This window comes from Orcinus orca, chromosome 7 (assembly GCF_937001465.1).
Source record: "Orcinus orca chromosome 7, mOrcOrc1.1, whole genome shotgun sequence".
Lineage (NCBI taxonomy): Eukaryota > Metazoa > Chordata > Mammalia > Artiodactyla > Delphinidae > Orcinus > Orcinus orca.
Genome location: NC_064565.1, coordinates 73576770 through 73594017, shown reverse-complemented (window position 1 = coordinate 73594017; position 17248 = coordinate 73576770). Strand labels below are relative to the sequence as shown.

Below are 17248 nucleotides of genomic sequence, written 5' to 3'. Positions count from 1 at the left end.
AGGGTGGGACACTGGTTTTACCCTTTATCCTAGGGTGAATCAATCAATCTTGGGATGTAGTATTTATTCCCAAGGAATAGATCCTCTGGGGTTTCAATGGAAAGACTGGGGGTGTTTCCAAGGCTCTGTCACTGGGTAAGACTTGAACTACAGTCTCTTGTTTCTCCTGCATTGGACAGTAGCTGGAATAACTGCTCAGTTCTTTCAAACTTCCATCTGCTGTTTTCCTTTTGGGGCCTCACTAGAGCAGAGTCAGGGTCAGCCAAGGCTTTGAGGGGAAAATGTTCCCCTTTCCCACAATGTGGCTTCTCCCTCCCCCCATCCCTCAATTTCTAGCCATGATGGCAGTCCCATCATTCTAGGAAATGAGGGGGCACTTTTCTGCTTGCATTCCATCCACACAACAGAGAGTAAACTCAGGGAAAAGTGTGGTTCCCTTCCTTGAGACCAATTCCCTCCAGTTTCTGCCTGCTTTTAGTATCTGCAGTGTCTTTAAAAGTTTCTTTTTTGCTTCTTATTCCTCATTTCATTCATTGTTATCTGATACAAGCTACTTTGCCATTACTGAAATTGGAAGCCCCTTTAAAATTTTAAATGTCTATGATACTATGATTTGTAATTGGTGTATTTTAACATTAGTTTCCTTTTGCTCTGTTTGTGACACCTTTTTTCAAATAACTAACACTCTTAAGAATGTGGACTTTTAAAGAGGTATGTCACCTCTTTGAGGTCATCCTTTTAGTGCACTACTGCTAGCTCATGTGATTAAAAAACAAAACAACATAATAGAAGGAAAACATAAAGTCCTTGCACATAAGTGGCACCATATGCTCAAGTTTATTGAACAGACACAAGTTACACACTGGAGACTAATAAGCAGAACACTGTACCAGTTTTCACTAACTCAAATCAAGTTAGCAAATGACAAATTTTAGAAGACAGTCATTTTATGTCTCACCCAATGTGGGTGATCACAAGAGAGCTAAATAAAGAAAATTACTTTCTATGTTACTTAGGTAGGAAATTAATTGATATACACAGCTTCCAAGTTACTTTAAGATATTGCAAAGTGTTTCAAAACTAGTGGGGAATAGTTCATGTCCAGCCTGAAATAAAGTGTAAAATGGACCTTTTAGGGGTAAATAACTTCATTCGTATATCCATCTCAGAATCATTCCTTCTTGCTAACAAAAATACTAATAAATCTCCATTTAGATTAGGTTTACTAAGTTAATAATGACTTTGAAATATCTAGGTTTGGTTACATTGTTATATTGCACTTGAGAAGAATGACAAGAAAAATCAAAGATTCAGTACCTCTCCCAAGAAATTCATTATATATCAGAAATTACAATGAAATACAAGCATATATGCATGCTACATGTCCACAGGTTCATCGTTCAAACCAGCCTACCAACAGGTTAAAAGAAATACTCTCCAAAACACTGAGTATTAAGTCATTTCATTCACCATTTTGGATCCTATATTCAATTTTCAAATTTTACATTTTTTTCTTATTAATCAAACTATCACATATACAAGCTATCCAAGAGCACTAACACAGTGACACTGAGATAAGCAACAGTCATACACAAGTATTCCACGAATGACTTATTCTTTGCCAAGCTCAACACTACATTCTGTAACACAGGAACATCAATCAACTTACAGTTGTTTGCCTTATAAAAAACCAGCGGATCTATTTATTATATACTATACTTTTGCCACATACATCTCTCTTAGGGTCATGATTCACTATGAAAAATCTTTCACATCCTCTTGAGGAAGCCAGTATAGTCTCTAATACTTGAATTTTCTCTTTATATAAAGTATCAATGAGAATTGACTATGACTAAGTAGTTTCATAACAGGTAGAACTGTGGCACTAATATTTTGATTGTTTTACAATTCAGTATTAAGAACTTAATCAGAATTACAATAATCACCAATTACAAGAAAAAGGTAAAGGGAAGAAAAGGAAAGCGCCTCCCTCACACAAATATTTCTCAAAATATCAAGTCTGAAATAAATGCCTATTTAAGGAATCAACAACAGCATCAATATTTCTTACCAATATCAAATGTTTTAAATATTCTCAACCCCAACCATGTGTATTTTCTTAAACTGGATCAGATTATAAGAATTTTACACTCAAAATGGCTTTCAATTCTCAATAAATCACAAACACAGCAGTGATTATTTTTTGACATTTTATCTAAAACATTCACATGCTACTTTAGGGTAAAAAGAAACTCAACATTTCCCAAATATTTTCCTCAAGGACTAGGTTTTTAAATTATACTCCTACCATATTTTTGTACAGATATAAATCTTCATTTTTCTTAAAGAAAATACTATTGCTTTAAACTACATTCCATAAGAGCAATTTAAAGCATCATGTTAATTTCCACGACAACACCCTTCAATCTCCTCCAGTCTCAGGCTCTCCCAACTGAGCTATTTTGGCTCCTCCTTCAATCTCTGGTAGAAGATTATACCTTGAGATAAGAGGCCATAAAAGCAATAGACTGTGCAAAATCAAACAGTAACATTTTTTTAAAAGAGTGACTTTCTATCCAAAAGATAGTTTCAGGAATGACTGCTATTAGGTGGGAAAACAGGTAAGGTGAACATTGTTCTAGACCAATTCAGTGACTGTCTGGTGGCAGGCCCTAGGATAAAAATATTTTTTTCTTAAAAAACTTTAAATTTATTGGTAATAAAAATACTTACTGCATATGACTAAGATCTTTTGAGCTACTAATAAAATCTATATTACAACACCTATTAATTTTAAAAATCACTAAAGCTAAATATAGGGTCCTGTCAACGTTCTAACTTGTATAACTCACCTACATATGCCTCTGTTTTATGAATATAGTCTAGCGTAGGCACTTGTTAGGGAGTTATAACACAAGACATGGCAAGATAAATTTCAATTATTTTTAAAACATAGAAAAATATTCAGTTATTTAAGTGAAATATTTATCATTGCCTAATGAAGACAGTAGTTAAAAAGCTATCAAACTCTCAATTTCTAATGTACAACATGATGTAATTGCACAAAAATAGGTATAGCTAATAGTCATCCCCAGGCCTGGAGGAACTGTGAATAATTCACATATTCCTCTAGAAGATTCATCACCCTACGGACTTATAAAACTACAACTTGCCACCTGTGCAGCTTTTATTTAAAAATCCTAGAAAAGTAATTTATATTAATAAACCTAAAAAAGTTTAAAAAGGTTTCCAATAACTTGAATTGCTTATAAAATAACCTCTAAGAAGTCATTTTGATAGCTGAGACTGGTTTTACATGTTACACCTGGCTTCAACTGAAGTAATATCCATCTGAGCAGTACTACACTATTGCTAGAAGTAAACCAGTGAGCTACTTTAAGAATTTCAATTCCAAGCATTTCTTGTAGGGTTGGGAGGTTGAGTGCAGGCTCCTCTAAGTTGTAAAGATTCCTCATTGATCTTGACACATTCTCAGTAACAGTTTTGGAAATGGAAGGAAAAATACATAAATAGGAGGAAAATAAATTAATCCCAACTAAAAACTCTTGCTTTAATCTAAGAACAAACTATTAATAAGCAACTCTGTCAAAGAACTACAAACATAGTCTTTTAATTTAAATGCTCCTTTTTCTTTTTTTTGTACTGTATTGTATATAGCCAGACTAATGCAATGGAATAAATGTACTTTGGAAATGATTTCCAACTCCATATGGCTTCAAGCATCATGATGTTTAGCAGAAATTAAATGACTACACAAAAGGGGCATTTTTGATTATAAAACTAATTTTTAGTATAAGTTGACTTAAAGGATTTGAAATAGAACTTAAACTTATACAAAATAAAATGTAATCAAATGGACTGTGGATAAAAATATAAATAAAAATTTAATAGCATGTATTCAATTTTCAGATTAAAACAAAAAACTGTACCTTTGCTATTACAGGAAAGAGTTTTGATGGGATCATGCATTTTCCTTTTTTAAAAGTTCTACCATATAGGTAATATTAAAATCCAAGTTTATGCAGTTATAAAGTTAGCTTGAAAACTCAACTGTAGTGTAATGTGTATTAACAGTAGGTATCTCTACAAAAGATGTGGATCCTAAGGTCCAAATTTGGATTGCTTTAAAACAACAAAAACAACAACAAACAAAATCCAACATACAAAATCAGAAACAATAATTGTAGGAGGTACTATTTTAGATAAAGTGGTAACTCAGGCACTACCTGTCTTATGTACATTGAAGAAGATCTATCCTTAAAATGTTATTATTTAAATACCTAAAAATACAAGTCAGTGGATGTGTATTAAATGTATGTCTGAACTTAATTATAATGAAAAGGTTGACAAATATTGCTCTCACTTTGTGGTTAATACCAATGGGTACCATCAGCAGTAGAGTCTTGGAACTTTATTCCTCATGAAGGAAATTTTAAAATCTATATTGAAGTTGGTACTTCTAATGGGACAGGATGTAGCACAACTTAAAAATCACAGTTAAGTTTCTGAGTTTCCTTCACCATTTTCATGAGGTTGAAGCTGTTCCCTTTCTTGTTCTTCTTGAGGTGGCCGGACACGTTTAAAGAAGCCCATCTGCCAGTTGAAAAAAAAAACACCTCACATTACTGCACATCACTGAAGAATACTGAAAGTAAGAAAATTTAAATGGCACTTAGTTGAATTTTTCTTCCTTCAAATGATAAGGACTGCTCATCATGCATCATCATTAAAGGTCCCTTTCTTCTTTCCCTCCCTTCTTTTGCTCCCTTCCTTCTCCTTTTCTTCTGCTTCCCCTCCCTCCCTCTCTTCCTAAGTCCATCACTTACCCTGTACATTACAAATACCAAAACAGCCAGTAACAACAATCCTGCTAGAACTGCTAAAATGATCACCCACACAGGTACAGGCATGGGTGCTGGCTGAATGCCCCAGGTGACATTAGTGGTAACCTGTTGGGGGAAAAAGTTCTTGAGTTTTGAAAATAGTTCACTGAATCATTCAACAAATATCTGAATGTCTACTATATTTTATGTCAATGTTACTCACATTATTTTCTTTTCTAGTACATGATAATTTATGATTACACATTTGGTATCAATAGCATACACACACACACACACACACACACACACACACACAACTCTCAACAGGTTAACCTCTGACTGACTCTGAAATGATTTTTAAATAATCCAACCCAGTTTACGATGTGTTGGTCCCATTTTAATCCTCAAATTAAAGATTTATAAAATGCCCTCACTTAACTGCAGTTAATTTCCAACTTTCTAACTCTGTGGGGAGAAATTCCCAAAATTTTCCCTCATGAAATTTATTGATGCTAAGTAGCTTACATAGGACAAGATGCTAAAGTAAAAGGTCTACCTTTAATAATTCTGGGATGGGGGGGAGGAAAATAGTAATATTAAACTAGTTTATACTAGGTTATAATCCATTCAAATAACTCAAGTTACTTTAAATTATCAAAATAATTAACTGTCATTATTTAAAATAAAATAAAAATATCTATGGTATTGAACTGAGTGCATTTATTCCATTTCCCCAAATCAATGACTTACCAATGTGGAGTTGAAGATGTCCTCAATTAGAAGGTTCTTATACGGAAACTCTATAACATTAAATGAAGCAGATGACTTCAGAGAATATGAATGATTCTGGTTTTCCTTCTATATGGGAATAACAATAAAATGATTTTCTATATGTCAGGCCTTTTTTATTTCTTTGAAAAAATGGGTAAGTTCGCTGAATGCTGCATCTGCCCACTTACATTCATAAAGGTCTCAGTCCACAGCAGAGACTTTACATACAGGATTGCACTCTTTCCTCTGTCTAGTCGCCCCACCTGGCAGACAATCTTCAAGCATTCAGCAATTCCACAACCCTGCCAAAAAATTACTTACTTAAAAGAAAAGATCATTCTATCATCTCTTCAACATATGAAAAGTAGACAATTGACTTGTTTTATGTGAAGGCTAAAGAGATGATCTAGATTCTTTTGCCTTAATAGCAGTAACATTTAAAATGAGTAGGCTAACAGTTGAATCTATGAATGCTTCTTGTTATGAAGGGGTTGGTTTTAATGTGATTTGTTATGGAAGGATAAGTGCTATAATATTAAAATATTTATTGTTATAGCTAGAACTCAACATTCTTTAGGCAAACCCAGAGCATGGTGATTTTAGTAAGACATGAAAATCAGATCACAATAGGCCTGTGGAAAAGAAAAAGAAACAGAGTGAATCTTTAATAGCTATTCCACATCAGACCTGTAGAAATCAAGTGGCATGAGTGTTTTTATCAGTAACCTGAAGGCAGACAGTCAAAAGTAATAAATATTCACCACCTTCTACGTGCTGGTCAAACTGCATTAGACATGTCATATGCATATACCTCACAACGGTGTTATCCAGTAAGGACACCTCCAGTTGATGAATAGGAATAGAAGTGAACTCCCTTGACCTGGTAAAGGGCATCTATGAAAAGCCCACAGCTAACATCATACTTACTGGTGAAAGAATGGATGCTTTTCCCCTAAGATCAGGAACTGGACAACAGTGCCCACTCATGACACTTCTATTCTACATTGTTCAGAAGGTTCTAGCCAGTGCAATGAAGCAAGAAAAAAATTAAATAAACGGTATCCAGATTGGAAAGAAAGAAGTAAAGCTATCTCTATTCAAAGATGATAGAATTTTACTTACAGAAAACTTTAAAGAATCCACAATAAAACTATTAAAGCTAATAAACAAGTACAGAAAAGGTACAGAATACAAGATCAGTATACAAATATGAATTGGTTTTCTATACATTAGCAATGAAAAATATGAAAATGAATTTAAAAAAAACAATTCTATTTTAAATAGCATTTAACAAGAATAAAATATGTAACTAAGGAAGTGCACGACTTGTGCACTGAAAACTACAAAATGTTTTTGAAAGAAATTAAAGAAGACCTAAATAAACAGAAGACAGCTCATGTTCAAGGACTGAAAGACTTAATATTAAGATGGCAATATTACCAAAATGATAGACAGATCCAATAAAATTGCTATCAAAATTCCAAAAAAAAAAAAATTCCAACTACCATTTTTGTAGAAATGGACAAGTTAATCCTAAAATTCATATGGAATTGCCAGGAACCCCAACTAGCCAAAACAATTTTGAAAAAGATGAAAACACTGCAGGGCTCACACTCCCCAATTTCAAAACTTACTGCAGAAGGACAATAATCAAAAAAATTAGGATGCATGTATAGATCAATGGAATAGAATTGAGAGTCCAGAAACAAACTCATACATTCACAGTCAATTCATTTTCAACAAGGGAGCCAAGACCATTTAAAGGGAAGAGACAGGTCTTTCCAACAAATGATGCAGGGAGAACTAGAAAACCACATGCAAAAGAATGAATCTGGGCCTCTACTTCACACCATATACAAAAATTAACTCTATATGGATCAGAGATATAAAAGTAAGAGCTAAAAGTATAAAACTTAGAAAACCAGGGACTTCCCTGGTGGTCCAGTAGTTAAGACTCCATGCTCCCAACACAGGGGGCCTGGGGTTTGATCTCTGGTCAGGGAACTAGAGCCCGCATGCCATAACTAAAGATCCTGCATGCCACAACTAAAGATCCCACATGGCACAACTAAAAGATCCTGCATGCAGCAATGAAGATCCCGCACGCAGCAACAAAGATCCCGCGTGCACAACTAAGACCCGGCCTAGCCAAATAAATAAATAAATTTTTTAAAAAAAAAACAACAACAACAACTTAGAAAAACAGAAAACTTGTGTGTAAATCTCCAGGACTTTGGGTTAGGCAATGGTTTTTAAAATATGACAGTAAAAATATAAGCAACACAAGGAGAGATAGACTTGAGAAAAGAAATTTGGACTTCTTTAAATTTAAAACCTTTTTTCCATCAACAAATACTATCAAGAAAGTAAAAAAGACAACTTACAGAATGAAAGAAAATATGTGCAGTAACAGCTCTGATAAGGGTAGTATCCAGAATATAGAAAGAACTCCTCATGACACAACAACAAAAGGCAAACGACCCAATTTAAATATGGGCAAAAGGTTTGAATAGAGATTTTTCGAAAGAAGATATACAAATGAAAAGGTGCTCAGCATCATTAGTCATTAGGGAAATACAAATAAAACTACAATGAGATGCTACTTCACTCCGATGAGGATGACTACAAAAAAAACCCCAGGCTTTGCAGTCTCTGGTTTTCTCTCTGAGTTAGACAGGAAGACACTGGAGTGACATGACCTGACCTACTTTTAAAAGGATCATTATGGCTTCTATGTGGCAAATAGACTGTCGTGGTGACAGGGGCAGGAATATGGAGTCCAACTGGAGGTTTGGCAATAGTTCAAGTGAGAGAGGAAGGTGGTCTAGGTTAGGTTGTGGCAGTGGTAGAGATGGCAAGAAGGGGCCACATTCTGGCTATTTTGAAAGTAGATAATGATAGAATTTGCTGATATGTAGGATTATGAAGTTTGAGAGAAAGAGGAGAGTCAAGCCCCATGCCAAAGTTTGGGACAGAGAACAGAGTTGACATTTACTAAAATGAGGAACACCATAGAAAGATCAGAGTTGAGAAAACTCAAGGATATGTTCTTAGAATTAAGTTTAAGATTCCTATTAAATATTTAAGAGGAGTTCCAGAGGATAATGGAGTCTGGAGTTCAATGCAGAGGATCGGGTTGGAAATATTAATCAAAGTCATCTACATAGAAATGGTACTTACCAGCCATACGAATGATTAAGATCATCTCATATGGCACTGTCAGATAGAACCTTCTACAATGACAGAAATCATCAGTGTGGAGATACCTGTGCTTCCCGAAGTGGTAGCCACTAGCCACATGTGGCTACTGAACACTTGAAATGTAGCTGGTGTCTACAACACTGGACTGCACAGATCTAATGAATGACTGTAGGTGGAGCAGACAAGAACTCTGAGATCTGAGCCCTGGAATACTCTCTAGAGCTTAAAGGTCTGGAAATGGAGATTGAGACAAAGTAGCCAGTTGTGGTAGGTGGACAACCAAGAGAGTAGTGCCCAAGAAGTGAGAGAGGAGTGTTTCACAAAAGAGGAAGTGATTAATTGTGCCAAAAAGTCACTGTGCAGTTGAACCGAATGAGAACTAAGAAGAACCATGGCCTCTGGAGATGTGAAAGTAACTGGTGATCACTAATGAACATAAACACTATACCAGGTTCTCTGTTAGCTGATGGTTTGCAGATCTGTTAAATTTTAAAAACTTAAGTGACAAACCTCTTTATAACATTATAGTCATTAGATAGGCTGACTCAACAAAAGTTGATCATAATGCTAATTATTCTTATATTTCTGTTGAGCCCTTCTGTTTTTTTCTGCAATATTGAACATAAGTTTCAAAGATTAGGGTGAGACTGAGAAAGAGGTCAGTTAAAGGAGTGCAGTCAGAGAAATAAGTTAGAACATAAAATATTTTTATTAGTAATCTACACAAAGACAGATCATTTGAAGAAAATGTGGCATTAATTCAGTTAGGAACAAGGAAAGTAAGAGAAGTGAATGGTATAAAAATATACGGAGTTCTTTCCAGCACAGCTGTTGTTACTTTTGAAATGTTCTTTGGTATCAGTTCTATAATCACATATTTTAAAATATTTAAAGGGCTTGTTGTTGAAATGCCACTTACCAAAGTGTGCGCATCTCCTTCACTGAGGGTGAGATCCCGCTTAGTGATGAGATGGTTCCGGTCACCTTGCCCACCAATTGTGTCATTCTTTTCAGTTGTTTGCGAATTTGAGATCTAGGATTACATGAATAAACTGGTGGTAAATAACAATGGAAAATATTTTGCACTGACATTTTGGCATAAACTGTTATACATGATTAAAATATAGTGACTAAAAATTTGGTATGACAGAAAATTCACCACTTAATATATGGCTAAAACTAAGCAAAGGAAATAAAGATTAGAGTCCTTAATATGCGGGAAAAAAATTACCTCTACCTAGCCATCATTTTCTCCCCTTGCATAGCTAGAGGGGAAACTGATAAAATACTTAGAAACAGCTTGAAATTTCACAGTGTACATCTGTGATGTATGTCAATCATGAGTATACATTTTTTGCTTTGCTTTCTTAACTTTCCTTACTCTGACCTGTGAATAGCTTCTTATCCAAACATATGTGCTAGGATGGAGAAGACTATATCCAAATAGAATTCCATAAAATGACATTTTTCTAGGTCAAGTCAAAAGAGCCAAGAGTAAAATGTTGTATCTTATCCCAAAGACAAAAATTTCAACATCCAAACACCCTTGACACATATTACATGTGGATAAACCACTCTGCAATAAAACCAAAGTCAAATTGGGTCACTTAAGAATAACTCCGGATGGGAATTCCCTGGCGGTCCAGTGGTTAGGACTCCGCACTTTCACTGCCGAGAGCGTGGGTTCAATCCCTGGTCAGGGAACTAAGAACCCGCAAGCTGCGAGACACGGCCAAAAAAAAAACAAAGAGTATCTCCAGAGGCTCACTAAACACTACATAAATAAATGGTTTACTAGGACTTCACAAAATTCATCCTTACTCATTACACAAATAAACAATTTAATTCATAGTATACTGGTTATGAGCTAAAATATTTTCGCAGAATAGATTTATTATTAAAACAATTGTTTATTTCATGCATTTCTTTTATAGATTTAGAAAGAAAAGCAATAAAATATCATCATAATAAATAGCTGCTATTAAGTACATTACCTTAATTCTCAAAGGGTTGATCTCCATATCTGAAGTGCAGTTCATTGGCCCATCAATATCATATTGAAGGATGTACAACAAAGTGTTATTGTTATATTTGTAAGGCCACTGAAGATTTAGCATTGCCTTGCTGAATGAACTCGGACCGTTATTTCTCAGCTAATGAGGAGAAGGAAATGTAAATACTTAGGGCAAAAATCTATTCTATAATCCTTCCCCTACAGCAACTTTAGGAATCATTAAGCAACAGGATTTGAATAACAGTTTGAATAACAGTTTCCATAGTTACTCTAATATTACAACATGATCATTATTATGCAAAAGAATCAAACTCAACATCTGCCTCTGCGTAGGGCAGTATAAATCAGGATGAATATATAAACAAAAGAGGAAAATGTGAAAAAGTTACTGATAAGTGGCATAGAAAATTTTCTTCCTACAGAACCAAAATTTTACTCAGTGACCTATTCTTTTTACTCAAGTAGAACTAACTGGTTTTATTTTATTATTAAAATAATAATAATAAAATATTACTTTTAATAATTTTTATTATTTTTTTTTTACTAATTGGTTTTAAACAACAATTTGTATAAACAGCTTTCTTTTACTACTGGAAGCTACTTGTCTAATAAAAATGAACTTAAGAATAGGGAAAAAATTCAAAGAAATCTCTGGTACATACTTAAACTATGCAGAGTTTACGTAAAAGTTAAATAGACTTGTTTTTTAAAAAGAGCCTATCTATTCCTCTCTTTGTTGGCTGTCTACCAGGTATCAGTTAAATCCAACAGCTGCAAACCTCGTAGATGTGCTGAACAACTGGCCCAACATCTTCTTCAGTCTCAGGGTTCTCCTTGTGCTCCCAATTTGGAATCGGAAGAAAGATATGATCAGGACTTGAGACTCTAAACAATGACCAAAGAAAACCTACCATGAATATCAAAATGATATGGTCAGTTCATTTCCAAAAGTACCTAGTGTCCAAATGAATAAAATCAGAATTAATTTAAAAAAAAAAAAACCTTTAACAGACAAAACAAAAACAGAAACTATACTTGTATGTGTACATGCACAGATGGACATACAAACTACTCTTTATTGAATCTAATGTAACAGGTGAATTGATAACAGGTGAACTTTTGCATAAAAGTTCAATAAATTTATTTTGTGCCACTTTTGCCATGTCTGGTTTATTTCCAAAGGATTATCAAATAAATATTTGGGGCTTTGGAATACACCCAGGACCTTCTTCTTTCTACAGAAGCTACGGCTCTAGTAAAACGACACTGAAACATGGAGTGTCTACTATCCAAAAGAAGCTAGGGGCCCTAGGACTTACTTTTAAGAAGTAACTACTTTTAAAGTAGTTTAAATCATGAGAATGAGATACTCAACTGGGTAATCATACTGACCCTCTTATCTCAACAGCAGCTAAAACAGCAAGGTCAACTTTGTAAGATACAACCGGGCTTACTTTGTCAAAAAGATTGGAGCTGAAAAAGAAAAAAATATATTTAGGACTGACTAGAGCATAATCGTCATCAATAGCATACAGAGGCAAATGCAGTGAAACTAAAAGTAAACAAATTAAAAGCAGTAAAGAAATGACAAACTACAAATAAAATAATTACTTTCATTAGCATTTAATTCCAAGAAGATGAATTTTAGTTAACTTTTAGTTTTGTTTTACAAACTCAAAAGCAACATAAATTATTCTTATGATGTAAATATTGATTTTAAAATGCTATAATTAAGTACTAAAATTTTAGTCTATCCTATTCCAGAATATTTAAGTATACTGCATAATATATTTATAACAAATAATATTTGCTCCATAGTTATTATAAACGGAAAAAAGTTGTTTTCATACCTTTGGATTTGTAAGTCAAATTTCACGGAAGTATCCATCTCTGATTGCTGGTGCACACTGAAACGAAGACCAGCTAGGAGCTGAAGGAGGCGGGAAAGATGGCAATGTTAGTTAGAACAGTGTCAAATTAGTGAAATTCCAAATCCACCGTCCAAAGAAAAAAGAATAGTGTTTCTCTGAACTTACAATAAAACTGAAAGTACTCTAGCAAAGGTAATTAAGTCTGATCTTCTATCAAATCTCTATTATTTCAGATACTTGGGCCAATCCATAATGGAGCCTGTTTAACAATGATTAACCATAATTATATCTCCTTATAATATTAACTAATTATCTCCTTATTATATTAACTAATATTAACCTTCTGAAAAATGCAAGAGGAATTGCTTGTTGACCCAATGACAGTATAGTAGTTATGCACAATAATTTGGTGACAGGAAGCTAACACATGAACTTGTGTTAATGGAGCAGGAAGGAAGAAACAGATGGCTTACAAGAGTGAGAGAACTTGGCTAAAAAGGACAGATGTAGGGCCAGAAGCAGAATTTCTCCACGTCACCCACAACTCCATCAATAACGAACATCTTAACTTCTGCAGGAGGAAAATTGTTATTTTAAAGAAAAAACTGAGCTACAAGGTAAGGGAAAGCAGCCTTCTTGGGGGGGTCACATAAATGACATCTAAAAATGGCCCTTCTAGGGGACCTTGTGAAACTGCCTCCCACTTTACAAAGCTTGGAACCAGCCACAAGAATCAACCTGGAATTATCTATACTGAGTGAGCAGTGAGTGAGAAGGATAGAGAGAACGAGAATATAAGAAAATAAAAAGCATCCTCACTTGTTAATGAAACACTGTAGTTAAACACTGTGTTAAATACATGTGAAAAAATGCAACTCTGGGTACTTTGTTCAAGCCCTTTTCCCTAAGAGACCTTATATCTAGAAATAATAATGACTTTTAATGGAAAATATATTTAAAGAAATATGAAATATTTATTTTTATTGAAATATATTTGACATATAACACTGTAAATTTAAGGTTGATTTGATACATTTATACACTGTTATATGATTGCCACTGTGGCAATAATTGCACCTCTGTCACATTACATAATTATCATTTCCTTTTTCTGGTTGGAATTATTAAGACCTAGTCTCTTGCAAGTTTGATGATTATAATACGTTACTGTTGTCTATAATCACTATGCTGCACATTAGAGCTTTAGACTTACTTGCAAGTCTGTACCCTTAAACAACATCCAATAGGAGAGATGTTGTTTATATGGGTAGATATGGAATATTCAGCCCCATAATATCATAGATCTTCAAATTACCAATATCTATGTGCTTATTAAATTAAATTCTATTGAAAAGGTAACATGAAATATACTGCTGTTTTTTTTTTTCATTGATAATAGGAATTCTACAAGGTATATTTTTGTTTCCTTTTTAGAGGATTTGGGAAGCAACTCACTGAGTGCTTCTTCTCAAGCTCCTGGGCTCCCTTCTCCAACCCCTGATCCAACCACTGTGCTCTTTGATCCTAGTGGGATGACCATATAGGTTTCAAGTTAATGAGATCATTCTAACTCACTTAAGAATGACAGTCTTGGTATTTGTCAGAGTAGCTTTGAGGATGCATTAAAGTGTTAGTTTAAAATATCAAAGTTACAATCTCAGTCCTTAGTTTCAACCATGTTCTCATCCATTTACCAAATTGAAGGTGAAGAGCAGCTTACTGAATACAGGTAATAACATAACCCATTACTTTAGTATCTTAATCAAAACTAAACTCTGATAATCATTACATTCTAAATCAAAGCCAGTTTATACACTATTTTGAAGTGCTTATAAAAAAATTACTATGGACAAACCCACAGAAAAATATGCTATTCTCTATAAAAGAAAAAACAATCCATTTAATTAAAATGCCTTACTTGAGTTCCAGCCTTCATTGGGTTTCCAAGGTCACATACCACCTGGCGGGTTTGGTTTTCTGTCTTAAAGGCACAGGAAAGTCTTGCTAAAGCCTTTGACAGACAAAGAAAAAGGATTGAAAGGAAAATAAATTAATGACCAAAAAAATGCAGAAGCCATAATAAGACTTTAAAGTTCCTAGACAATACCATGCAGTTGGATGATTAGGTTTCTGGCTTTACAAAGCAAATGCATCTATTTGAGCAATGAGGGGTACAGGGGAAAGCAGAATTGTGTACAAGTACCACATATAAAGTCAGAGTGTTTCTGAATGATCCCTAGAGGATATAGATACATAACCATATTACCTCTGAAAAATTATTTGATGGCCAGGCTTAGACACTTTATCCATCTGACCCTGTTTCAGGCACTTAGCTAGCAGTTTTGTAAACGTCCTATCAATGCATTATGCAAAGTTATTAGGCTTGAAAGGAATTATGTAAGATAGGCACTCTATTGTCTAGCAATTTAGCCTTAGGTAGAAAGGCTAAGCTTGTAGTACACTAAATAGGGGAGCAGCTCATTAATGTTAATGTGAACTATGAATGCATTTCAATTTTTAAAGGGGCAGCTTGCTTACTTCACTGTTGCGGACCACCCCGATGAAATCGGCCTGCGGTGGGATGGAAACGATGAGCTCAGCTTCATAGGCACCTTCCCCCTGATTCTGAGCCTTAACAATCAAGGTCAGAGGGTTGTCGTCCCCAATATAGATCTTCTTTTGATCACTACGAGTTAATACAAATCTAGACAATGAAAAAAGACTGCACGGCGAGAGCATGACTATTCAAAGCACTGACATGTTCAACAGTGTCTCGAGATTTTTTAAGACTACTCTACAGCTCAACAGAAAACTGGAAATAGCACACTGGGTGCAAATCCAATGCTTCTCCCAGTAAAAGAACACTGATGCCTTTAGCATATCACTATCACTCATATGTATTACGGAAGTAATTTTATATCTCTTTGTACTTATTAATCCCCTGATTTTTTTTCTAAAGGTTGAATTAATCATTTGTCATGATACTCACAATATTCGCTATAATTTGTACATCGTATAAAATGGTAATGAGTCCTTTAGTTAAGAGTATCTTTAAGAGGATATAATGTTACTTTGTGACACTACTCCATGCTGAATAGGAAGAGATCTGCTAACCTAGGTAGCCAGTGAAAACATAGCATCTATTTTTTTAAAGCTCAATATTTATAGCTTTACTGAAAACCATGCATTATCCTCCAACATAACTAATTCTCATTACTATTACTTTAATAGAAAAATGTGTTCTTTCATTTAAATTTCTTATTATACAGTCTATAATTTGGAGCAAAACTTACCTATCTACAGAAACTTCCAGTTTGGGTTTACAGACATTGTCTTCACCACAGTCAAGCAGAATATGAGCCTAGAAAAAAATTTTATTTTTCTCTACATGAAAAAATACCAGTACAGGTCACATATGCAGTGTATACCAATATATGTGTGGATGTACATGAATATACATTTATGCACACATGTATATATTTATATATACTCTACTTGTATATATACCTGAATTCAAAAGGGATCATGGCTGCCTGTTTTTAAATAGGTCAGTCTTAGCTAGTAAGAATGAAAAGGAAGAAAAAGATTTATAGGGTATAATACAACTAGTTGGAACCTTTTAGTTCTACCTCAAATTAAGCTGTTAAGATTTTGGAATGAAGTATAGAAGAGAAAGTAATATTCAAGAAATGAGGGTTCTACTTTACTCAGCTGCTGCTAGCCAAGTTGTGTGACCTTAGAGGGATCAAGAGGGATCTTAAAGGGAAAAAACAGTGACAGGCTTTCTTAAAAAACAAAACAAAAACTGTATGTTTCCAAGTCACAAGGGAGGCACAGCTCCCCAGAATAGAATTGTATGGTAGAGATCTTAACTGTCAGTTTAATTGGGATGAAACCCAACAGTACATGTAAACTAATTCAATGACCTAGATGTAAACAGCTGCTATGCACTTCAAGAAGATGGGGGGAAAGGCCAGGACCAGTAGAAGAAACTTGAGGTGACTCCATAAGTGATACCAAATACAATCACTGCTAATTTAGTTCATGAACAAAGAACGGATTTAATGATATGTGATATGGTGTGTATTAAAAGTCCCAGTTAGAATGATGAGTATCTGAAGTTTGGAATGAAAAGTATTATGAAATATTTTTTTCAACATCTTTATTGGAGTATAATTGCTTTACAATGGTGTGTTAGTTTCTGCTGTATAACAAAGTGAATCAGCTATACATAAACATATATCCCCATATCTCCTCCCTCTGTGTCTCCCTCCCACCCTCCCTATCCCACCCTTCTAGGTGAACACAAATCACTGAGCTTTTGTGTATATAAGTCAATACAACTCTCTCACTTCCTCCCAGCTTACCCTTTATTATGAAATACTAATAAACTATGGTAAAGGGATATTTGGCTAACTACCATTCTACATTGAAGAGAGAGGATTAAACTGGCATTGGTGCAGCTATAGCCTTAAAATATGCTGTCAGGAAAGATAGTTTCAGAGATGGAAAAGACAAAGCAATGTCTTCCATTCACAGAGAACTAA

At 34.5% G+C, this 17248-nt stretch overlaps 1 protein-coding gene across 4 annotated transcripts in view; it reads right to left on the bottom strand.

Annotated features, from left to right (window-relative positions):
* Window positions 1-814: 814 nt before the first annotated feature.
* Window positions 815-17248, bottom strand: part of ITGAV (integrin subunit alpha V) — an 87545-nt gene continuing 71111 nt past the window's right edge. For all 4 annotated transcript variants that reach the window (XM_012535620.3, XM_004276915.3, XM_049712243.1 and 1 more), the window contains 12 exons: window positions 15995-16062; window positions 15240-15387; window positions 14620-14712; window positions 12681-12760; window positions 12223-12303; window positions 11610-11715; window positions 10811-10969; window positions 9736-9849; window positions 5804-5917; window positions 5595-5702; window positions 4848-4970; window positions 815-4614 (listed from right to left, as the gene is read on the bottom strand). In XM_012535620.3, the coding sequence (XP_012391074.2) occupies window positions 4519-4614; window positions 4848-4970; window positions 5595-5702; window positions 5804-5917; window positions 9736-9849; window positions 10811-10969; window positions 11610-11715; window positions 12223-12303; window positions 12681-12760; window positions 14620-14712; window positions 15240-15387; window positions 15995-16062 (1290 nt within the window). In that variant the 3' untranslated portion in view covers window positions 815-4518. The remainder of the gene's footprint in view (window positions 4615-4847; window positions 4971-5594; window positions 5703-5803; window positions 5918-9735; window positions 9850-10810; window positions 10970-11609; window positions 11716-12222; window positions 12304-12680; window positions 12761-14619; window positions 14713-15239; window positions 15388-15994; window positions 16063-17248) is intronic.